The sequence below is a fragment of the Odontesthes bonariensis genome, chromosome 9, assembly GCF_027942865.1.
Source record: "Odontesthes bonariensis isolate fOdoBon6 chromosome 9, fOdoBon6.hap1, whole genome shotgun sequence".
NCBI lineage: Eukaryota > Metazoa > Chordata > Actinopteri > Atheriniformes > Atherinopsidae > Odontesthes > Odontesthes bonariensis.
In genome coordinates this window covers 12126716-12150555 of record NC_134514.1, presented here as the reverse complement: position 1 = coordinate 12150555, position 23840 = coordinate 12126716, and the positions used below count along the sequence as shown (strand labels likewise).

The following is a 23840-nucleotide window of genomic DNA, read 5'->3' as shown; positions in this document are numbered from 1 at the left end:
AACCCCCCCCCAGTGTATCCTCACATTTACTCGCAAGCCTTTTGATAAAAGGTCAGCAGTAATCCTGCAAAATTCAACGCTTGCTCAGTGTCCTTGTGTTTTGGCACAAACGAACACACCCGGGGGCTAGCCAGGGTGGCATCTGGCCCAGTTCAGCTTGCCATACCAACTCAGCCATAAAGAAACCTCACGGGGGCTTCAGGAGATGATTAGCAAGGTGGGGCTTGTTCGCAGGCTTTTGTTACAGCACATACTTCAGTTACATCTTTGTCAGCGGCCTCTTTTGTCCCACAAGACTCGAATTGGGCAATTTTCTTGTCTGTCAGTTGACTGTTTTGTACTTTTCACCTCAGTCTCATCCAGGTCTCTGCATTGTCAGAGTATTTTGGCACTGAGTTGCGTGGAAACTTCTGAAAAAAGGACAAGCTGACATTGGACCCCGCTTTAAAAGACATGCTTGGTCATATCTAGCTTGGAAAGTCTCTTTGTGGCTCACACCTCACAGTTAGGGGGTGCCTTATCTTCACATTGTTATCCTGAAAGGTCTCATGTAAAGGGGATTATACTGCAGAGTATCTGTAACAGCATCCGGTTGTGGAGCAGGTATGGAGTGACACACGGTGAGGATCATTGTGGATAAATGTGGGTCAGGGTTCTACTAATCTCCTCCTTTCAAATCCTTTTTACCAAAAGTGCATATTTTTCAGCTTATGAGATTTATAGGTTATTTCATTTGTAATGCATCTCTCATGGATGTGGTTTTAGTGTCTTGTTTAACGGTACAATTCACAGAGCACAAATAAAAACCTTTAGACACTTTGGAGCAGTGAGAGCAGCTTCACTCTCATTTGCATGGACAAAGGTCGCCAACAAGAGATACATTCAAAAATGGAATCAAGCGTAAAGCGACCTTATAAACCAAAAGTAGACACAGAAAACAGGTGTGGACTGAAAATGTGTAGCCATGGGGCGACTCAGTTATAAGTCTGAAATCTGGTCATGTATTTTCAACTAGATTTACAATATTTAAATGTCTCCTTTACCAGCCTGTGTTCATTTGAGAACTTTTAAGAAGGAGCCACAGAGGCTTCATTAAACCGTGCTGATAGAGGAGGCAGCCGTTGCTCTTGTACATGCACATCAAGTCACCACAGTCTCGTGTTTGCTGTTTATCTATAGAGTACATATTATGTTACACTGATGACAGAGCTTTACAAACATCAAGGCGTTTTGACAATGAAAATTTGAATTTACAACCAAATCTGGAAAACCTTATCTTGTGCCCAAAACAGCTGAAACATGCGTTTACTTATGATTTCTTTATATTTGAAGACCAAATACTCATCATGTTTTCATGATTTTAGAATTTTTTTTAATAAATTTGTTTTAACTACAACCGGATTTGTACAATACATGTAAACATGCTAGTCCGACTGAAATTGTAAATACTAAATACTACAACAATCACCAAAGAATTTGTGGATGTAGTTGAGAGTTTAATTAATCCCGCGCGTATATGTTCAGCGACACTAGAACTGACCTCAGCATTTAGTGTGTGCTCCACAGTTGCCGTCCAGAGCTTTGACCCACAAATAACAGAAGAAGAAGAAGACTTTATACTTGAAAAAAAATGCAATTGTAATGTATATATAAAATGAGCTGTAAAGATGTCTGGCTCAACATGGCACTGATTTGCTGCCACCTACATTGTTATAAAGCCCAATACTGAAAAGCTGAAAGGGGGTATACCACCATATATTCTAACAGAGGTATACTTCCATTCATAAATCCATTCTCCTCCTGAATTTTTATACTCGGACAAAAAGATCAGTCTCATCAAATGGCCTGATAACTGTGGCTCGACTTACCTGTGCATGCAAACGTACTGACCAATTCATTCATTCATACAGCGCGACACAGCATTTTTACTCAGGAGTCGACCGTAAACATCGTAAAGTAGAACATCTCATCAAGAAGTTTAATTTATCTAACATTTATAATCTGTCTGTGCTCTTGTTTATAACCGAACCAAAATGTTTCCTTTATTTTTTAGCTATTTAGCAAAACAACATATACAAGTTACATAAGTCAAAATCTTATTTCTAGTTACTGGTACATTCATTTTTCTTGTTATGTCTGCGCCACTGAAAAAGAGGGTTCTACAAGTTTAAGAATTGTGATATAAATACCCTCAAACAAAATCTGGGTCTGCATTTTAAGCTCATGTTCCTTACATGATTGTAACGTGAATATTATTTGGTAGACAGCTTAAGTAACAAAAGATGCGTAGAAATATTTCTAACCCAAACTGTAAATCCAGTGTTATATATTCATGTGTATTTCTGTCCAGCTCTTCATTTCACGATCTGGAGTCACATTCCTTCCAACAAATATTCACCTCGGATTAAACGCTGAGAGGACTGACAGGAAGCTCTAAATTCCCACAAACAGCGGACATTTTTACTTGTCTTTGTAGGAAACTAACACCATTACCTCCGTTCTGTTTAAGTGTCAGTAAACAATGAGTGTCAGAAAGTGTCCGTAGAAAAAGGAAATATCTAATCAGATATTTTAATGAAATACACAAATCATCAGTACAGTTTGACTTTGGACTCTTTGGTGAGATACATGTGCAGTTGTACCTCTGAGGATTAACAGAACCAGAGCAACAGCAGTTGTTCTTACTGTGCTGCTGATCGATACCACAGCTCCAGCTGTCAGACAGGCCTGAGAGGAGACTCCCAGGACTGCTGAAGTCTCATCACAGCTCTCTTAATCTGCTCGTAGCTCACAAACATCACAATGTTCCACGAGCCCAGACGAAGAAATGAAGGCACGAAGCTATAAAAAAGAATCAGGTGATCAGATGAAGATTTTTTATCCCGATCGGGATTGTTAAGTACACTATTTACCCCTTATAGAAAGCAGAGGGCCCCTCTTTAACCAGCATGGTTAAGGCGCAGTTCATGGCACCGCTGTACTGCCCGGGCCCTGAGTTCATGTAGCGCGTTTTTACCACATCCACCGGAGACGCCACAATCGTTGTGCAGAAGCCTGCGGTGAACGCTGCGGTGAAGTGACATGGCATGTTGTCTGTGGAGAACACGGTGTGGGACTTAGTTTTTAAAATCCATACAGACCTCAGAGGGATTGCCAGGGGAGGCGCACCTACCTGTCATCAGGTTGTGTTTCAGGATGAGCTCTTTGATGATATCATATGTCACCAGCTCGGAGCAGTTTACGATGGCATTACGAGTTATGTTTGGCAGACAGCCTGTAAAGACGGCATTGTCTACATTCATACAATCCACATCAACATGAAGAACAATAAGAGTTGTCAAAATAAAAAAAATCACAGTACACTGAGGAACTGTACTGAAGACATGAAATTATCTTCACAACTTTAAGACGTGATGGTGGTCGGTCAGTCTTCCTTTTAAACTGTGTGATGACACAGATTCACATGAAAACTAAGGCCTCCCAGAGTTAAAACAACAGATTATAGGAGAACAATTACTTCAATTTATTACTTCTAAATGTTTGGTGGGGGTTACAATTGAATTATGGAGTGTAGTTTTTCACAAACTGCTTCTGCATTTCGGCTTAGGTTTTGTTAAATAAATAAAGACACAGTGTAATATCTAATCGGTGGTTCATTTGAGGATGGATTTAGTTAAATCTAAGACCTGCTAAGGTTAGAACTGAAGGCGGGTGCACTTTCTTTTTCACATGACTGTATTTGGGAACTCTTTATTAACTATTATAAAAGCAAAAGATGGTGTCTTTGAACAATTTAAAAAAATATTTTACTCTGTTTTTCAACTAATTCCAAATTTCCATAGATCTTTTTTAAAAGTTCTAATGACCTCTCATCCTTCTTTCCATGGTGCCTACATTACCCACAATGCAACAGATGCTCAGGTGTTTTGCTTAAGGTGGGAAATGAGGCCGGAGGCTTTGTGTTATTTCATTGTCGAACTTCAGTGACAACACACACAGTAAAGTACAGAACTGTTTTTACTTGACTCACTTTTGTGCTGCTCTCTGTAAAAAAAAAAAAAAACTTGTCTAATAACAGTGCATCTACATCTTCAAATCTAAACAATAATATAATAGAACACAATATAGTTTGGTCAAGGAAATCATGATCAGCTGCTGTATTAAGATAAAACCGGCTGTGCAACAAGACCTTCTGAACACTGAAATTTGACATGTCTCTATTTTAAAATACCTTTCCAGAGCCCTTTAAAGCCCTCGTCTCTGGCGATGGTCCTGTAGGCATCGATCGTGCTGTTGTATCTCTTGACGGAGCTGCTCTCACGCAGCCGGATCTGAGCCTGGAACCGGACTTTCACCACATCAGTGGGTTGAGCAAAGGCCACCGCCATCGCCCCTGTGGTGCAGCCTGCCAGCAGTCGGGTCCCGAGTCCAGGATCTGACGAACAAGCAGCCACAAGTTACCAAATGCCATTTAAGAAGTGGGAGTCCATTTTCCGTAATAATTATGGTGTTAGGCTTGAAATATGCTGACAATAAAATGTGGCAATATATTACACCCTGTATTTCTCTTGGGTCTAAAGTATCATTCCAAACAAGAGGGAAGGTTTTACAGAAAGTGTGCACTTTAACCTGTTATCTATAGGTATCTCACGTGTACTGGATCAAGATGGAAACCTGATCTGTGGACAGGAAAGTCTAGTTAATGTTTTCATAGTTTCAGAGGTGGACTGAAAAAGGCCTACAGCAAAACACAGAGAGATATTTTGGCTTCTCAGAAAGAGGAATCTGCCCTGCGCTCTACATCGTCGAGGAGTTTTCTGCAAAACAAGTTCAAGTCCTGCAGCTCTTTGCATTTTCAACGAGTGCCAGGATTTCCAGGTACTGAGGACATCTGGTAATTACAGGATAAGGATTGTTACTTTGGTAAAGCCTTGTTTGTTTGTTCGCTGGATTAAACAAAGATGTGGATTTATTTAGACCTGGAGGAAGCGTTCAGCCTCAGACTGCAGTTGGTTACGTTTCTGATGTATCACTTTCTGACACTCGGGGGCAGTGTTTGAATGTCCCTCCAACAAACTCAAGAATATGAGTTTTATTTGTGGTTAGAAAAAGCTGAGCAGCGTGTCTCTTTTCTTTTAAACATACCAAAGGTACATTTGTTTTAATCTAAGCCACACAACCCGAACATCCTTCATTTAATCTAGTTTTTGCTTTCGTTTGAAGAAAGTAATAAACTGAGGCGCAGAGATGAAATGCTTTGATGGACACATCCATTTTGGATGGTTCCCGATTCTCAAATGTTTGTTTTTTCACAAACACATTTTTCCCATTTTCAAGAACATAAAAAACCATGAGCATTTAAAGACTATGCAATGATTATATTTAGTAATGGTCGGATATTGATAAGATACCATGAGTACATGGGCTATGATCTGCTGTAAACTGGAATATGAGGTGTGATGGAAGAAGAAGGGTCTGGTATGCAGGCATACTCTCTGATCCACGGGCGTAGAGCTGCTTCATGGTGTCGTACAGGCCGATGCGGACTGAGGCGAAGCATATCTGTCTCTGTAGTCCTGCGACCAGCCCACTGTACAGGCCCCTCGGCCCCTCACTCTTCACGATGGTGATGATGGTGCCAAACACACCTCTGTATTTCGTCGTATGACCCTCTGCTGAGGACTTGGATTCACCTTGGATCTAAAGAATAAAATAATGTGCAAACTGAGAACCCTCCATTGAAACTGAATGTATAAGTCTGTGGAGAGCAACAGAGTGCACCAGCTTTGTTTGGGTAAGGCTATTTGCACCCCTGGTACAATTAGCACTGTATGCTGATTGTACCCTGGTGCAATTAGAAGTGTATGCTATTGGCCAAGGCTATTTGTACTAGGGGTGCAAATAGACACTCCGGCTTTGTTTTCAGTTATTTTAATGCAACACACACTAGCAGCCTACTAAGAATTCACATTCAGTAATTACACATATCGTGTACATAGGTTTACTTTTTGCAAAGAGTGAGCCATTTCAGGCTCAATAATAAACTAAAATGTGTTTTTTTTTTTTTTTTGGACAAATGAGTAAAATGCTTCAGCAGTATTTAGACCACAAGCTATCACTGTATTTCTCAAAAGCATGGGTACACAGTGGAAAATGTAGCTTAAAACAGAATGCGAGGATTTGCAAATGATTTAAATCCTCCATGAAAAAACAACCTAACAAACTAGATTAATTAGCAACTGGAAGAAAACCAATGAAGGGTTTTTGAAAGACTGCCATCTTCCCAGGGTCTGAGTTCTGAATTATTACTGACCAATATGTGTATGTAATACAACACATGCTGCCACCCACACAATGCATTTCCAGGGGAGGCCTTATTTATTTGAGCAAGTCAATGCCAAAGCCAAATGTTACATAAATCCCAACAGCATGACTTTGTAGTAAAACAGTCTGGGTGCTACACACATAAAAGGCTCAGAACTGATGAGCAGCTGAATCCTAAGCATGAAAAAGTTGAACATTTCACTTTAAAAACTGCAGGTAGTCTCTTGAGTTTCCGGTGCTGCAGATGCGGCAGTAAACCAGTCCTAACTCCTTTGAAAGATGTTGCTTCCATCATTTTCAAAATGGCAATAGGGCCGGTTTATTATCTATGTAGTGTTTTCCATTAAACGGCCTACCGGAAGACGGAATTGATAGTTTACATTGTGTCCCAAGTTTTTCGGAAGACCGTTTCTCACCTGCAGTCGCACTTTGGCGGTGTCCAACGGGAAGGTGCCCAGATCCGCCACACAGCCAGCTGTTCCAGCTGAAAAGATCTGGGCAGCAACTGTTGGCGCCAGATCAGAGGTTGTTCCTCCAGCCATGGTCGGAACCTCCCAGGATCAAGAGAACCTCACCAAGAAAATCGCTGTCATCCTACACTGTAAACCAAGCAAATCTGATGTCCTTTATAAACATCATACCGACAACAAATGACAGCAGCAGCCGTCAACTTTCTGGTAATAAATTTTGTTTTTTCAAAGCCAAGTGTTCCCGTTGTGCCATTACGCGTTAAATGATAACCAACTACTACGCCACCGATGCTCAAAGCATTTAAAAGAGAACAAGGATGTTATGTTATCACAGAAACACCTGACTGCAGGTGGACCAGCTGACTGGTTAAAAGCTCCACCGGCGCACCGCCCTGCCGGAAAATCAAACAGCACATAGCCTACAGGACTGCATGTTCCTACTCGAAATACCAGAAGTCTGATGGTCTTCGGGGATTTTCTTTTAAAAACACTCACGATTCACCCATTTGAAAGGGACAAGAGTCAACTTCACTGTCATCGGACGGGTTACCGCACGCGAATAAATTAATAGCCAACGTTTCACTAGAGGCTTGTTTACCAGAGTTTAACTGGTCTAACAGGAGAAACATCCGTTTAAGCCCCATGATGCAGAAAGTTATAGGAACAGAGATTAATTCCGCCACTTCAACAATTCCTGATATGAATAACAACAAGGACATAGATATTCCCTAATATTCTTAATCTTTATTTGTTAAGCTGTTTTCTTCTCCCTTTATGGTGCATTTCAGTGACCCACCCATTCACCCAGGAAGATCACTCAGTTTAACGTTTCACGTGGAGTATTTTTCTGTTCAAAACATGCTTAGATTCTGATTCACAGACTCAAGTGTCGAAAACAATCAAAATGGATTTATTTAGAAAAATACAAAACATTACATTTAATTTACATGATTGTCGTGTGGTTGAAACCCCTGAGTGTGATCAGCAGACAGTGCTAATGAGACTCGTCAAATTTGGCGGCAAATATCTTTGCTATCCTCTCCGTCTCTTTCCTCATGGAGGAGGGCGAGATGTTGGGGTGCTGTGGAGGGCCTCGGCGAGGTGGAACGCGGCGTTTATCTGAAGAGCTCTGCTGGCCCTGCAGAATCCACAAAAATCATAAAGAGTATTTAACAGAAGTAACTCAGCGTGGCTGAGAACAAGTTTGCTTAAGTCACGGTTGCTGTGTGTTTAAGGTATATGATGAGTCGCCCCTCGGACACAACAAGCCTTTCTTTGGGCATCGCTCGAGTTAATAGGTGGACTGCTGCCAAGGAGCTACAATCCTCAGATCAGCATCGGGGGACAAGCTCCGACTGGTTCTTTCACACCTGATGTAATAGGCTTGTTTTATGGTTTCCCAGCATACTCTGAGGCAGAGGGTTTATCGCTGTTGTTGACATTTCATCTGTATTTTGCAGTGATTGATGTCATGGCAGTCTGCCGTGTTTCCATTGCTGTTCCTGTTTTCATGCTGCTGTACAAACACCACAAGTAACGTTGTGTTCTGTAATGTTCTGAGACCGGCATCTTTCCTTTAGCAGTTTTATTGCATGTGTTTGTATTTAACATCTAACGTCTAGCAGTTGTTTAAGTTAGTTATTTATTCTCACACCTCTGTTGTTTGCTACACATTAAGCACGTTTTTGAAGGAGCTACAACATCATTATTACTACTAAGACAGATGATTATCTTAAAAAAAACACATGTGATAATATATTACGTGTCTATACATTTCAGTCACATCATAACAGTCTACAGTTTTATTTCAGATGGTCTGACAACACATTATTTATTTCTGTGATTCTTTCTCACAGCCTTTTGGGTACATCTAATAATCAGCTACTGTTTCAGGATTAAAGGAATAAAGTTATTGAGTTAATAAAGTTACGTCTTAACTCAGTAACTTTATTCTCACACAATTAAAAAACTGCTCATTTTCAGTCTTCTTTTCATAAGAACACTAACAGAACAGTAAAGCTTCAGAGGAACATTTTAAGAATAAAATTCTCATAAACGCAGAATGAGCTTTGTGAACGCATATTGAACATGAAGTTTCAGTTAAAGCTTGAAGCATTACTGCTTCAGGGCGTTTAAGTGATTGTGTGACTTTTAGAAATCAGTGCGAACGTGAGAAGTAGAGCCGATGCCAAATACTCACCGGGTCGCTGCATGTCTGGGAGAAGTAAGGAGCTAAACGAATGGCTCTCAGTGAAGCTTCTAGTTGATGAGGGGGGAGGAAGAAATTAGGGACCTCCAAAGGGGCGGAGCTTAACACAGATCGTTAACAAATAAAACAACAAAGATGGACAGCAAAGTGGCATCCAACAAACCAGGTAGTCATAGATTCACAAGTTGAGATAACTAAACCCCAACAAAGTGATGAGCGGAGCGGTTTTTATGCTAAAGGGGCTGCACTAGTTTTATTTATTTATTCATCTCATATCTGGACACCAGAAACAGCAAAAACAAATGCCAAACAGAAATGAATCAACAAATACAGATCAAGGATACGGCTGGAGCTGTGCACCTTCATCATCCAGATGGCCTGAAGCATTGTGGGTACTGATGGGAGGCTGTGTGGTTGCTGGTGGTGCTGGGTCACCTGACCTCTCGCTGGGGCTGTTTTGGTCCTTTGTTTCGGTTTCATCGACAGCCAGTAGCGTCCTTTCATCGTCTGAGTCTGAGTCTGAGGCGTCTCCTGCTGATCCATCACAGCCGCGGCACTGATCACTTCCCCGGTGTTTCCGGTCTGAGTCGCAGGTTTCCAGGTCAAGCACCTGACTTTTGTTCTCCTCATCCTCACTCAGATCCGACTCCTGCAAAGCTTCCATGCTCTCCAGAGAAACCAGATCCGGCTCTGACAGGACACTGGTCCAAGGACTGGTTTTGTCGGTTAAAGAGGTCACCTCATTTAGAGGCCTGGGTGTCACCACAACCTCCTCGTAATCCTCATCTTTCTCTCCATCATCATCATCATCCACTTCCTCGTCCTGCCTGAAACCGACCTCCTCCTCGCGCTCCTCCTCAGAGAGGTTGCTGCTTTGTCCGTGTTTTTCTTCCTCAGGCTCCGAGTCTGTGTGTTCGTCAGACCTTTCTGTGGGCAGTGATGGCAGAGGAGAAGCAACGTCCAGGGCATCATTGATCTCTCGGTGTGGGCTGGAGACGCTCTCAGGGACGATCAGAGGGCTGTTGTGTTCTACAGGCGAGGTTGTTGCGCTGCTCTGTGTGTTGGAGGGAATCGTTTCTAAGTGGTGTTCTCGTAGACCTGAGCGATAACACAAGTTATTAATTATTAAGAGTATGTTTGAAAATGAATTCGCAATATTTTGAGATTTTTCTAAAGCAGTAAAATTGGTTGGGAAGTGAGCTTACATGATGTTAGAAGAAAAACTGTCAAACTATTATGTTCGGCAAACTAAAAATCAGACTCCTTATACACATGTGACTCCAACTGAAATCAGAATAGATGGAATCTATGAAAGTTGGACAAACACAACAAGACAATGCAGTTGGGACTTTAACTACTCCAGTATTTATACACTAACTGGTGTAGGCGCTCTGCACAAGCGCCATAGCTCCCAGCCCAGGCTTTGAATCCCAAAATGCAGAAGAAGGTATACAGAAGAAGAAAGAGCAGCCTATAATAACAATATCTACAAGGCACAGTGTGCATCTCATTCTGCCCAGCGAGGAACATAATTAACGTTATATTTTTAGCCAAAACTAAATAAAAAAAGTTAATCATTTCAGTTTTCATAGTATCTGTTTAGCCACACAGTGGTGGGGCGTGCTGCCTGCTCCAAACACCATGACAAAAAAACTAACTATATTACAGCTGGACCCAAATCCTATACTATTCAGATATTCGTTTGTTGGTAGAAAATGGGCTTTCAAATTTTAAATTCAGTAATAGCAGCTTGCAGAGTGTTTGTATGTTTGCGGTAACTCAAAAAATTGCGTCTCCCAAAACAGAAAATGGTGATGTCTAAGGCCATAAATTCAAGGCTGAGGAAGAAACTCACCACTGATGATGTTGTTGACTTCTCCAACTAACTGGTTTGACTTGAGAAGCAGCTGACTTGAGTCAGTTTCTGAGTTCTTGTGTTCCTCGTGCTGGGTGTGACATCCCCGTTCGGTCATAGATGGAAAAGTAGGAGTAGAGAGCTTCCTACTGAAGTATCTCTGAATGTTATCGAGCTCGCTTAGTTTTCTCCTGTGAAACCAAAGAGTCACACTCAAAGCCGACATCAGATTTCAGTTTCTACAAAAACAAAACATTCCATTTGGATACCTGAGTGATGAGAATAAGATGGAGCTGGAGGGGTTGATGTCATTAGATGAGCCGTTACAAACAGAGTGAGATGTGTGTTCTTGCAGACTCTGATGGTAATGGCGTACTTTGTCCATGTGCTCAAAATGACGATCACTGTCAGTGGACCTACGCCAGTTGTTACAATAACAGATTAATACAGAGGCAGACAAAATATTTCAACATGAGAGGCTGAGTTAAAGTGTGAGAATAACAACCTTTCAGAGAACAGCCTGTCGGCGTGGTTGGGTGAGGAGATCTTCTGCTCCGGGTATCTGCTGATGTGGGAGGGAAAGCTGCTGTACATGGCTGTGGTTTGGTAGCCAAGAGGAATGGTCTGGAACAAAGCCTGGTAACCAAACACATTCTGGTTTGTTTCAGATTTTAAACAAGCGTCAAGTCTGCGGAGGATAAAACTGCCGCACTCTCACCGATGAGTTTTTGGCAGCTTCTTCCGTGGCAGTTCTTCTCTGCCCGCGCAGATCTTGGACTCCCCTCAGAGGAGTGACGGACACTTTAATCTGGCCGTGACACTGACCACTGAAGTCTGTGATGTTGTACCAACCACACACTGACGGGAAGCCACAGAGTAAAGGGGACAGGTCTACAGAGGCGAATCCAATCACTCTCTCAAATTCTGTGGAAGCAAAGAACACAGAAGTGAATACATGCATCAAACATATTGAGGCAGAAAAAACCAAGAAAAAACTTCCCGTACCTCCTTTGTGCCACACTTTGAACACAAGAGATTGTTGTGGATCAACAAGAAGATCCTTAGAAAGCCTGGAAGTGTGAAACAAACACATCAGCCTGATATTGGAAAAGTTACAGCGGTTTGAGTGGAGGTCTGTGATGTAAGCGGACCTGCACTCGTGCTGGTGGTCCCACAGTGGACAGTCGGTGTTGGCTACAACAGCTGTGGACACAGGTTCAGCAGAGTCAGCAGTGACGTATGAAACATGGCAGCTCGGAGACTCCTCACTGCGCTCTGCTAGAGGACAGCCTGTCAGGAAAAACACACACACAAATATCATTTCAATATGATGCATGTAAAAAGCAAACAAAGAAAAAAAAAAAAAAGGTTTCAAGTCACGTGCAAACCTTTCAGATTCAGGTGCATGGCCTGGTCCACTGCCACCGTCACAGCGAAGGAGTCTTCTGAGCTCGTCTCTGCGTGCTGCACACATGTGATGTCTGGAGTAGCTCTGGAGGATTTTTTCTTGGGTCTGCTTTGTGTGTCTGATTTTCTGGGGGTGCCGGGGTAGGGAGCTCGATCTGCCGCTTCCACCTCATCTAAGAAGAGCTCCTCATCCTGACTGTCGGAGTCCACCTGGGTGTGAGGTGCGGCCGACGCCCCCGTGGGAACAGAACCTGCTGTCAGAGTGATGTGCACCCGGAGAGCTGCACCTTGTAGATCTGTCGCTGAGCGCATGAACAGCGGGTACACTCCTGTAACACCACAAAGCTCATTACAAACTGCAGCGCGGACAGGATTTTAGTGTAGCAGTAATTGATTGATTGATCACATCATTATCAATAATTACATACCACTAAGACTCAGCTTTTGCTTGGTTTTTTTTACAAGAGACGACAGGTCGACGAACGCTGAGCCCACCAGTCGGTCTGAGTCACTCGGCCTTGTGGTTTTGTTTTTCATGAAAGTGACCCACACTTGCACCTCCAGCTTCTCCTCTCGCAGATACCACCTTAAAGGCTGAGAGCTCCTCATCTCCACAGTTCTACTTCCTTCAAAACTCACTGTGGCCTGGCCTTCCTCACCACCCTCCATGACACTGGGGTGCTTCAGTCGAGAGCAGAAGGCATCCTGGTCGTAGAACTTGTACCTGAAGTAGCAGTAGGTGGAGCGCTGGAGCTCAGTAAGACCAGGAAGGAGCAAACAGTGGACAGGTATCCACGCTTTTGGCATTGATAAAGTGACAGAAAGTTTTCTCATGCTGTCTTCACAGGATTCTTCCTCTTCCTGCAGAGCGGTGTCACTGTGAGTCATTGCCCAGCCTAAACCCTGAGCAGCTTTAATGACCCTTTCCCTGTCCGAGTGGTGAGCAAAGCTGACGGAAATCTCAAGGCCCCCGACCAAGATGTGCTGGTACAGAGAAGGACCTCTTTCACGAGTTAAAAACAACCCAAACCAGCCAGAAATGCCTAAATGTTTAGACAAAGACACACAATGACTTCAGTAAAGTTTGACCCAAGTTTGGCTGATTAAAAGTCAGTAAAAGTACAACATACCAGTTCTTTTATGGATGAGATCAGCCAAAGGTATTTTCACTGTGCCCAACATCACCTCTTTAGGTCTGGAAACATCTGCAGTCACAACAAACAGAGCAAAATAAATAGTACGGCCACAATAAACTTAAAAAATGTAAAACTCTGTGCTTTAGCTACTTGACAGATTTCTGTTCATTTCCGTTTCTACATATACTGTACACTAATGATTTATGTAAATAGTTATTTATCAATTGAAAAGAAATAATCACAGAGGACAGATAGAAAATAAAAAAAAAATTCTCTCATTGAATAAACTGAAACAACTGGATTTAAGGCATTTTTGCACTGACAAAAAAGGTCTCAGCTCCATATAAATCAGTGTGTGTAAAGCCGTCCGGGAAAAGCCACGGAGAGCCTTCTCCGGCGCCGGAAACTCTCCCAGAGACGTTCTCTGTTGCTTGCGTGCGTCGGCCAAAATTCCTCTCTATCCGTCGAGGAGACGGAGACAGACGGAGACTCACGGAGACTCACGGAGACCACAAGGGTTGTGATTGGTCGGCTAACAACATCATTTCCGGAATCACTTTTCTGGTTTAGCTCCTTCCTCTCACAACAACAACACCGCCATTTTTGAAAGAGTTTACTGTGTGCCGGTCAACATTTGGTCAAAACAATCTTGGGCATGCAAAAATACCTGGACAGCCAGCCCAAATATAACGCTGTGTGAGAAACTCTGTAAATGCAGGAAAAGGAGCAGTGTACGCTCGAAAAAACAAAAACTAGTATTCCAATCAAAGAGGAACTCATCAAGCAGATTAACTGTGACTGTAGTGTTTAGTAAAGCACAAGAGACTCTCTCAGACCTTTATGATTGTCTCTGTTCCAGACAGTAAAGACAGCAGACGCCTGTTCCAGCTGCTCGGCCAGGCTGCAGGTTTCTCCACTGCTCATGTGAAGCAGCAGGTCACAGGACGCCTCCATGTGGTGGTCAAACTCTGGGCAGAAGGTCCTGGCTGCAGTGCGGGTACACCTCCTCTCACTCTCAGGCAAGAAGGAAAGCTGGACCGTGACGAAAGGATTCAGCCCCAGTCCGACAAAGCAGCTGAACTTCTCATCTTGTTCTGATATTACCCTGAAAATGAGGAAGCACAACGGGCAACTAAAAAGGCTGGAGTTCCATCCACAAATATACACACACGATAAAGAAGAAAAGAGAAAATATTTCCACTCTTTAGACACTTCACATTGGACCAAATATTGGTGTTGATAATAACAGTTTATATGCACAGACTCCACTTTGATCCTCTGGCTTGATAAATTCTGTTGACATGAAAAAAAGGAAAAAAAACCTGGTCAGCATAACTATATACCTTGCTGCTGCCTTCAGACCAGACGCCCTGTGTACTTGAACCACGAGCGTCACGACCCGAGAAGCAGCTCCTCTCCCGCTCTGTCCTTCAGGTCTTACGGGCCTGTGCTTGTATTTAATGCTCACATGCAGCAGTCCTGAGCAACAAAACAGATCAGACACAACGCTCAGATTCTCAAAATGTGTCCTTTATATTGTTTTTGTGTGTGTGTTTACCTGAAGGCTGCGCCTGAAATCCTGTGGGACCATCTGTCCTGGGAATCAGGGGTAGGGAGAATATTTGAGCCTCGTTCACATGTTGTTTCTGCATGGTCACCATGGCGCAGAGTTTGGACAGCGGAAGCGTTCCTCTGGCCACAAGTTGATCTCTGACATTTGGATAATAATATCTGCAGAGATAAATCATATCAATATTTCCATTTTTTAATGAAACTAGCATGTGCTAAGCTACATATTTTAAGGAACTCAGTTTTATATGAAGCCAGACTAAAACACCCAGATAATGAAGTAGGAGATCGAATAACGCTGCATGCAGTTAAGTTTAGTTTTTTCTGGCATCTTTCACAAATCTGCTTTCATTCACATATTTTCATGCTTTTGCCAGACATCTAAACCCAACAGAAATTGTGGCTGGAAATCCAGATCTTACAACGCAGAGTCACCTAACAAAAATCCCCATTCCAGTAACTTAAAAGCTACGATGATGTCCCACAGCGTCCTGAAATGGATTTTCTTACAGTTCATATCATTGCAGCATCCTGACATACTTCAGTTAATAAAGCGATTCCCATTCCGTGCATGAATACTAAGACATTGACGGTGGTTCTATTAAATGGAAAAGTGGAGCTGTAACCATAGCTGTAACTCAGTTGACCCATCTATCTATGCTGACACTTAACTTTGGTCCTGAAGTGCTGCACGAGCAGCAACACGATAGATGCATTTTGTACTATCAAGCACATCCGTCCATACATTCCAGATTAAAGTCATAATGTTTACAATAATTTTGAACAGGAGACCATATTAAAAACATCAACAAAAATAATATCCAGTCACTGAGGTTGTTTCAGTTATTGAGGAAACAAAATAACTAAGGTGCATCGGGAAAATAAGCACCTTTTCATGGTGTCCTTGTACCTCATGAAGCTCAAAATACAACTGAAGCTTCAACGTGACACCCAGGTCAGAGCAATCTATCTGAGGTGGTATTTTCAGTTTATGATCTGCATTTTAACTGTGAAATACAACACGTCATGTGAAGTTTGAATTCTAATTAGATGGACCTGAAAGTATCAACTACAAACCTGCACCACACTTCGAAGTGGACTCCTCCTCCACCGCTCAGACCTTGAATCGACAGAGAGCTGAGCAACAGCCTCTGGACAGGAACTCCTTCAGGGGCCAGAAGAACATGAGTCTCAGTGTGACCAAACACTGGATCAGGGACACACAGGGTGGTGGTGGTGCGAAACGGCTTCAGGTCCACGCCTGTTAGACATTAAATACAAGTTACCACGTGGCTTAGGGGAAACACAAACTTCCTGGATTGCAGATTTCCTTTGCTTTAATGGCCTTACTGCTCTCTATGAGGCTTTGCTCCACCTTTGCACCGGCATCACCCTCTTGACAGGGGAAAGTGTACTGAACGTAGCAGTCAGCCTCACCCCACACTGTGGACTGCAGAGGCGTCAGTCCACTAACCTTCTCCACTCTCATCACAAACACATGCTCTCTCATAATTTCCACTTGTGCTGTTTTCACCTGGAAAGAAGCAAACAAAGGTGAAAGGATGGGAGGAGGCACAACGTGTACTCTTGTTCATGCTCGGTCCTTGAGGAGGAAAACAAACACACGCCAGGTGTGACATTCTCTGCTTTGCATACAGTATTTTCACATATGTAGTGTTTTGCAATACGAGCATCATAAAAGGAAAGTGAGGCTCTGAGCCTTTTCAGATGATATTAAGTTATTGGTTTAGCTGGTTAACACTTACAGTAATATTTATTATCCACAATAATGAGTCATTCAAAACCAGGTTTAAAACCCTCCTCAAGTATCTAAATAAAGCTTGCTAGTTAGCTCTTTAACTCTTTAGTGGTATATTTAAGTTATTCAGATTTAATTCTGTCCTCATTATTACCTCAATTCTACAACAGCAAACATTTTCTAGTAAATTTCTTCTGCATCACACAGTAAACCAACAATCAATGTGACAAGAAGAAAAACAAAATGACACGAGCGTTTAACACTGACCTTTGTATGAGAATGTGGCAGATGGTCAAGCAGATGAACCGGTCTCACGTGATGAGACAAAGAGTCGAACTCTTCATCTCTCGTTCGCTGGAGGGACATTATTTGTTCAGATCGGCCGATAGCCAAAACAACCCGGAGGTTTCCTTTACAGCTGCCTGAGAACACATCAATGACGGGCATATAGCAGTCCACCCCTAAAACAGGGTACTGCGCCTGGAGAAGGAGCTGGGTGATCTTGGGATCCCTGGAGGGAACAGTCAAATATCAATATAAACAGTTCACATTTACATACTGTATGTTGGGGGGGTTTTGGGGGATTCAAGTAGTTAAAGCCATGTAGGTTTCTGAGTAGATGAACCACAGCGCCTCCCAGAGGACAATACAATATAAAAAGTATTGATACCCGACATGCGTCTCATCTGTTTTAATCTTATTAGAATTTTACTAGGTCATTTTACATAGATTCATAAAAAGGGAAGCAAAAAAAATATATTCTGTAGTATACTATCTAACACATGATCAACAATAAGACTTGGAATTATTAGACTCTTCACAGTCTGTCAAATTACTTTCCCCTCAGTTACCCAAGGCTAAATAAATAAAAAAGATAGCTGTTCCCATGACTTACCTATACGACATGTAGAACTGATGCAGAGGTAATTTAACAAGGCCAAGCAGTCGATCCTGCCCAGAGCTTCCTAATTTCTGCCACACTTCAATCACCATCACATTATTCTTCATTCGCTCCAGAAGTTTAGTTGTTAAGGCCACAGGTGTCACCTAGGACACAAAAAAGGGAAGAAAAAAAAAAATCTAATTTGAAGTCCGATCCCACGTTTGTTTCAGCCTTCATTAAACGAGGTATGTTTAGGTAAGCTTAGTAGCCTCCTCTTTAAGGAATTTCTGGCCACGATGGCAGCAAGATCTCTGAACCCCGGATAAAACAGCACACAAGTCTTGTAACATAAGACTTTGGTAAGAAGAATAGTTCAAAAGAAATCAGAAAAAGAAATAAACAAAAAAAAAAAAACTTAATAAGAGTGAGACGACAGGCCAGCTTTGGATATAAAACTCTGAACTAACCTGAACAAAGTTGAATGCTGGGTTCGCCTGGCCCCAGCTGACAACAGATCGCGCCATCTCATCGCACCAAAACAGCTTGCAGTTCAAGTACACATTGGGAGCCTGTAGGGGCCCACAGCTGAAGTTCTTCCCATCTGGCACCATGAGTAAGGCATGCAGCAGTACCTCGGGGTCCTCCTCCACCTGCTGCCACGATTTAGGAGGAGATGTTCTTGTCCACGGATGAGAAGAGGGTTCTTTTGAGGGTTTCTGAGGAGTCCAAACATGCATTCTGGAACCCCCTAAAGTGTGCCCTGATGGTTCTTCCCTGACTGGGTTCTCATGTTGAGATCTGGAGATAGTTTCTCTCTCTGGACTGGGTGGAAATTTTGAGGGCGGCGCATCTTCCCAAGCCAGCTTTTTACGTTTTTCAGAGAACAAACCCTTGCTGTGTGTTTCAAGTTCCAGTGACACCTGCAAAAAAAATGGAAACATTGCTTCAGTGACATTCACCCGAGTCACTTGTAATCATTCCCTCCCGGATTAAAAACAAACAGTAAATTACCTTGAGAGGTCCAATCTCCTGTTTTTCACTGTTCCCCTCCAAGTTCTGCACAGGCAAGACAACAGACTGACTCAGCTGGTTGCTCTGAAGCAGACAGCGCAGTGGGTGAACTGCCTTTCCGATGGCGACAGGCTGCAAGTAGACAGGTCAATGTCAATTACACCACCTCCGTTTTATTGAACCTGAACTTGGAAAGATTAAATGGAAAGGAATTAACGTTTTCTTTAATTCAATGAGTCTTCATTTCACAGTTGGACTAAAACTAGCCTTCTTTTTTTGTTCAGCTAAATATGCAAATGTCAAAAATAGACTCAAAATGTGAATGACACAAGTACCGTAGAAGGTCACAGCTGCAGTATGCCTCTGATCTGCAGAGTGCAAAACTAATACAGTTTCTTTATTCTTTAGTTTACAAATTATTCTACAACTTCTAAGTTCAGGATATTTATTTGCATATTAGGAACATTTAACCCAGATACTTACTTTCTTCTGGTCACTCTTTCGTAAGTAGATCTTGAATATCAGATCAGTTTCCCACCACTTTTTAACTGATGCTCTACTGAACTGGACAGGAAACACAGAGAGCTGATGGAACTTCACAGCTAAAAAAAAAAACAAAACATAAAAACACAGAAGAGTGTCAGGTTCTCCAAAATCTGTACCAAACACTGTCTAAACAGGGTTTGACTTTTAAAAACAGATTCCAACAGGTGCTACCTCCTCCTGTGATTTTACTGGAAACAGCTCGGGTCACCTCTCCATCTCCAGTCTTGTTGCGACCATGCTGACTGGAAGCGGACGTCAACGGAAACACGTACTCAACAAAATAGGTGCTAACAAAAGAGAGAAGTCACTACATGCAATAGTTACATATGATAATTATGATGTTATTTTCAGATAGAACTAACAACATTATAGATGTTTTACCCACCACTTCTTGCTGGTTAACGGTCGAGGAGGTTTCCCTGTGTTAGAGGTCTTTCCCGGTGTGGTCGTTGCTCTGCCTGCTGGTACGGTCAGGGAGCTGATGGTCACCCTGGCCAACCGGCTCGAACTCAGCACAGCCAGCTGCTCCTCACTGAGGGGAGGATAAATACTACCACCACCATCTTCACACTGCTGATGATCTGAAATTGGACTGAAGACAGTGAAAATGTGGTTGAGAAATGTTTTTAACGGCATAAGCAGCAATACATGGCTGTATTTTAGCTAGTTTTGCACAGTATCTTTTCTATCCCAGAACCTTGCGTGTTATCCAGTATTTCATTGTATGCTTTGTTCATTCTTTGTATATCAGAACCAACTGGAGCAGTTTCACACATCCCCAACCTGAGCTTCAGAAAGGAGCACATGTTACTGTTGCTTGAAAGTAACGTGGAGGCTCTTACGCTTCACTAATTTTAGGTCCAGACCGTGCCAGCTGTTTTTCACTCGACGACATCGCTCTTGGACCTTCCTTTTCCTCCTCATCTGGTAGGGTATCTGAGATCTAAAAGGAACATTTTTTTTATGAATCCTCTGCTAGAAAAGTAAAGTAAAATTCCATTTATCTAATTAGAAAGTTGGCAGCTTACAGGAGTTTTGTAGAACAAATTTTCCAGTAAGCTCTGATCGTACAGTGGATCATTGAGCTCGCTATCTCCGCACACACTGCTGTGGCCAGAGAGGGATTCAGGGGAGAGGCCTTGTATATCCAAGAAAGGCAGTGAAGATGTGATTGAGCTGAAAAAGAAAACAAAGTCTTGAGAAAAAAAAACAAACTTGAATTCTTTAAACCTTTGGATGCATACACGCACCTGCCAAGAAGCAGATCCACAGCTCTCTTCTCCATGTCGCCAGCACAGTCAAATCCACAGTCCGAGACTAAAGAAAAATCATCAGAGTGCTGCAGAGCTGAATCAGCATAAAGGATATCTTGAAGAAATGTACCGGAGACAGGAGGAAACCTGCAGACACCGGGAGGACATTTAGACTGTGGATTTTGACATTATAGTTTGATTAAGAAAATAACTTTTTTTTCTAGGAAACACTCACTTGGCAGGTGGTTCAATGTTGTTGTTTGGGAGAGGCAGAGGAGTATCTTTGAGAGCTGGAGCAGACTTCATATCACTTTTCAATGATGATACCACCATTGCATCCCTAAGCTTGTTTCCACGCTCTAGAATTACTGAGATGAGGGAAAATGTTGGATGTATTATCAGAAACTATAAAAAAAAAATGCATATTTGTGTATATGGATATTTGTCGTACAGTAATGCTGTGGCCTACCTGAGATGACATCATTGGTTATTTGTCCATGGAAAGACTCCTGAGTAGGATTAGCAACAGTTTGAATGTTTTGCGATTTGTTTGTCATTGTGATCTGATTTTCCAGTGTCTCTTGTTCGTATTTCTGGGCATTTTGGAAATACAAGTGGTCTTTCCCTCTGAAATGATAGCAGAAAGTTAAAATTTTAGATCATTATAGACCAGAGGACATGCTATGAGTAACTGATAATAGCTTCCTCAAACCTTGGTGTGTTTCCACCGCTGCTCCCTGCCGATTCTTTCCCACTGCCAGCTGAGAGGGGTCTGTGCTGCGAGGTCACAGTCAGTGTGGGGACTTGCAGCCCATCAGTGCTGATGTCTGCAGCAGGAACTGAGCTGCTGCTGTCGTAAGCTTCTGTCAGAGGCTCCAAACTAAGGGAAACCTGTAGGGTTCAAAGACAAAGTTAGGATGTGGACAGTTCTCAGTGAACAATTACATAAAATAGGTAAAAGTTAAAACTATATTGTCATGTGGTACTCCAGATAAACAATTCTAAAATAAACTCAAAAAGTTTCAGGGGGGACAACAACAATCTGATTGAGAGCAACCGAACAATGGTTGAGTTTGAATGGTCTGTTTTACAATGGCACTGCAATTTCAATTAATACCAAGGGATGTATCAGATAATATATGATGTGGATCTGTAGCTGGCTGTTGATCCTCTGGGCATTATTGGTACGATCTAACTACAAGTACATCACACAAAAACGCTAAAATTAATCAATAAGCAACCTTTTTGTTAAAAAAAATTATTACAAAAGTTAAAATTGATTGCAAATTTCCACTCACCTGCACCTCTCCCAGCTTTTCAGATGTCGGGGACACAAGTGTGTAAAAGCCACTGATTGGCTGTGACAGAGACAGATGGGAGATGCCAGCAACCTGAGCCCGAGCAACTGGTAAATGATCTGGTTTTGTCAGAACTTCCAGCACCAAAGAGCCCATATCTGTTAAGCAACAACGAGTTTGAGATTAAAATATTTCCGCAAAGCAAACCCAGACATATCAGGGTGTTCTTAGTTACCTGTGAGATAAGAAGTGAACTGCTTTGGGCCGCAGCGGATGGGGAAGCGGGCAGTGGTCTTGATGGTTTTCTGTGACATCTTTGATCCATCTCTTGGAAAGAAGTGCGTCCCGTTGGACGACTCGCCCCACCAGCGCAGTCTGATGAATGTTTGAGACGGAGGCTTGGGAATTGTCCATAACACCCGGCTTATCGTCACACACAGGAAGCATCTCAGCTGGCCCTCAACCAGAGGAGGGAGGCTAGTAGAGGGGGATACATCACTGGCAACTGAAAGAGTTATGCTGGATTAAATACTTCCTTTATTTGCAAAAGCATAAAAGTGTGCTTTTTAGCATCCTGATGGTTGATTGATTGGTAAATAACTATATTCTGCTCTCTTTTATGAAATGATCTTATATCACCCTGATGCAGAATAATTATTTCAAAAAGTAAAAAAAAAAAAAGGACGACTAAATTCCTTCTTTTACATGTATAAAACAATATTCATTGATCTGAAAATAAACAGTATGATTCTGTGTCCTTTTCAGGCACTTTATACAGAGATGAGTTGGTAATGAAAAATATTCTCATTGATACTCTTGTCCAGAGATTATCAGCAAAGTCTACATGCAATTTTATTTACAGCCAAAGACGTACACAACGTTCATTAATGCACCACACTGCCCCAAATAATAAATACAGGAAAACTACATGTTTACTAAACAACTGAATTAAACAAAAGTATGATTATCATTTCCCAAATAATATTAACATCAATATTTTACTGCACTTGTATCTTTAGCATCCTTCGGTAACACACCAAACTACTACAATATGCGTAGAATTGTGGAATTAAAAGTTAAAATAAATAAATAAATGCTAGTCGTGGGATAATTCTAGCAGCAAAAAAACAACATGACCAGTAGTCTAAGTCAATATGCAAGAGCATACTGAGCAGCTAATCTAACGTTAGAAGAAAGTAATGTGAAACTGACAGTTAGCATTAACGGCTTCTCACCATTAGCATAACATTAGCAGCTAGCAAAGCTAAGCTTACCTTTCTTTTTGTTGCTTCCAGCTTTGACAGACCTCTGTTTTCTGCTCTTCATCCCTCAGCTCAATCAATGCAGACTGTAAATGACAGCCTGGCTAAAGCGCAGTCTGGACGGTTAGCAGACATGTTTATCATCACTCTCCTACGATCTAACAATCCGTTTAATAGAGCTAAATGGACAGCACATACACACGCCCACACACACAAACAAGCGGCAGCGCGGAAAACTGTCTCCGAGCAACAAGGTACGATGGGAACTTCTGTCCTGCTTCCGCTGCCGCTGTGTTGTGCTTAGGCATTCTGGGTAATGGAGTTTGTTATAGAGGCAAGTTAAGAGTGTTAAGAGTCAAGTTTACACGCAATTAGTTTTTTTCTACATTAAAAGAAATGTGCTTGCTTTAAAACAGTTTCAACATCTCTAAATTAGATCAGCAGAATAACTTACAACATAAAAAGTCAAATAGGTTCATGTGCTTTCCAAAAGTAAAGCACTAATTTGTCCTACATACACCCAGGTATCAAAATATAAGGTACACTCTACTGTACCTAATATAGCTGGATGACATAGACCTGCATCACATTAAAGTGACTATTTATTCATAATATTCATTCATTCATTCCTTTCTTGACTCAAATAAGGTGGGCGAAATAGCAACGTATCGATTTGTCACGCTATTCAACATTACTACAAACTACAGCCTCAAAAATAAAACCTAAAGTGAATATTAAAAACCATCATAGAGAAGTATTTAACACAGGACAGGTTTGTTAGACTGCATTAGTTTAAGCTAGGTGTTAATTGATATAAATTAGGAAGCTGGAGCAGATTTTAAAACTTAATATACAATA

At 42.0% G+C, this 23840-nt stretch overlaps 2 protein-coding genes across 2 annotated transcripts; both read right to left on the bottom strand.

Moving 5' to 3' along the window:
- Nucleotides 1–2555: 2555 nt before the first annotated feature.
- Nucleotides 2556–7134, bottom strand: LOC142388168 (dicarboxylate carrier UCP2-like). The gene is made up of 6 exons (XM_075473138.1): nucleotides 6741–7134; nucleotides 5493–5700; nucleotides 4232–4435; nucleotides 3173–3274; nucleotides 2913–3093; nucleotides 2556–2841 (listed from the first exon to the last, which is right to left on the bottom strand). Exons 1-6 carry the CDS (start codon nucleotides 6864–6866, stop codon nucleotides 2718–2720), a joined length of 945 nt encoding a protein of 314 aa, XP_075329253.1. The 5' UTR covers nucleotides 6867–7134; the 3' UTR covers nucleotides 2556–2717.
- Nucleotides 7135–7688: 554 nt separating this feature from the next.
- On the bottom strand, nucleotides 7689–23205 carry c2cd3 (C2 domain containing 3 centriole elongation regulator). The gene is made up of 33 exons (XM_075473137.1): nucleotides 22995–23205; nucleotides 21956–22225; nucleotides 21721–21878; nucleotides 21135–21313; nucleotides 20892–21049; nucleotides 20658–20790; nucleotides 20420–20569; nucleotides 20198–20345; nucleotides 20012–20112; nucleotides 19555–19761; nucleotides 19341–19456; nucleotides 19107–19225; nucleotides 18624–18755; nucleotides 18080–18532; nucleotides 17625–17776; nucleotides 16997–17240; nucleotides 16321–16504; nucleotides 16048–16231; nucleotides 14960–15132; nucleotides 14745–14880; nucleotides 14238–14506; nucleotides 13396–13470; nucleotides 12694–13308; nucleotides 12247–12594; nucleotides 12010–12148; nucleotides 11864–11928; nucleotides 11577–11782; nucleotides 11364–11494; nucleotides 11128–11274; nucleotides 10859–11049; nucleotides 9348–10101; nucleotides 8995–9103; nucleotides 7689–7932 (listed from the first exon to the last, which is right to left on the bottom strand). The coding sequence occupies exons 1-33, from the start codon at nucleotides 23044–23046 to the stop codon at nucleotides 7789–7791; spliced, it is 6642 nt and encodes a 2213-aa protein (XP_075329252.1). The 5' UTR covers nucleotides 23047–23205; the 3' UTR covers nucleotides 7689–7788.
- Between the last annotated feature and the right edge of the window lie 635 nt (nucleotides 23206–23840).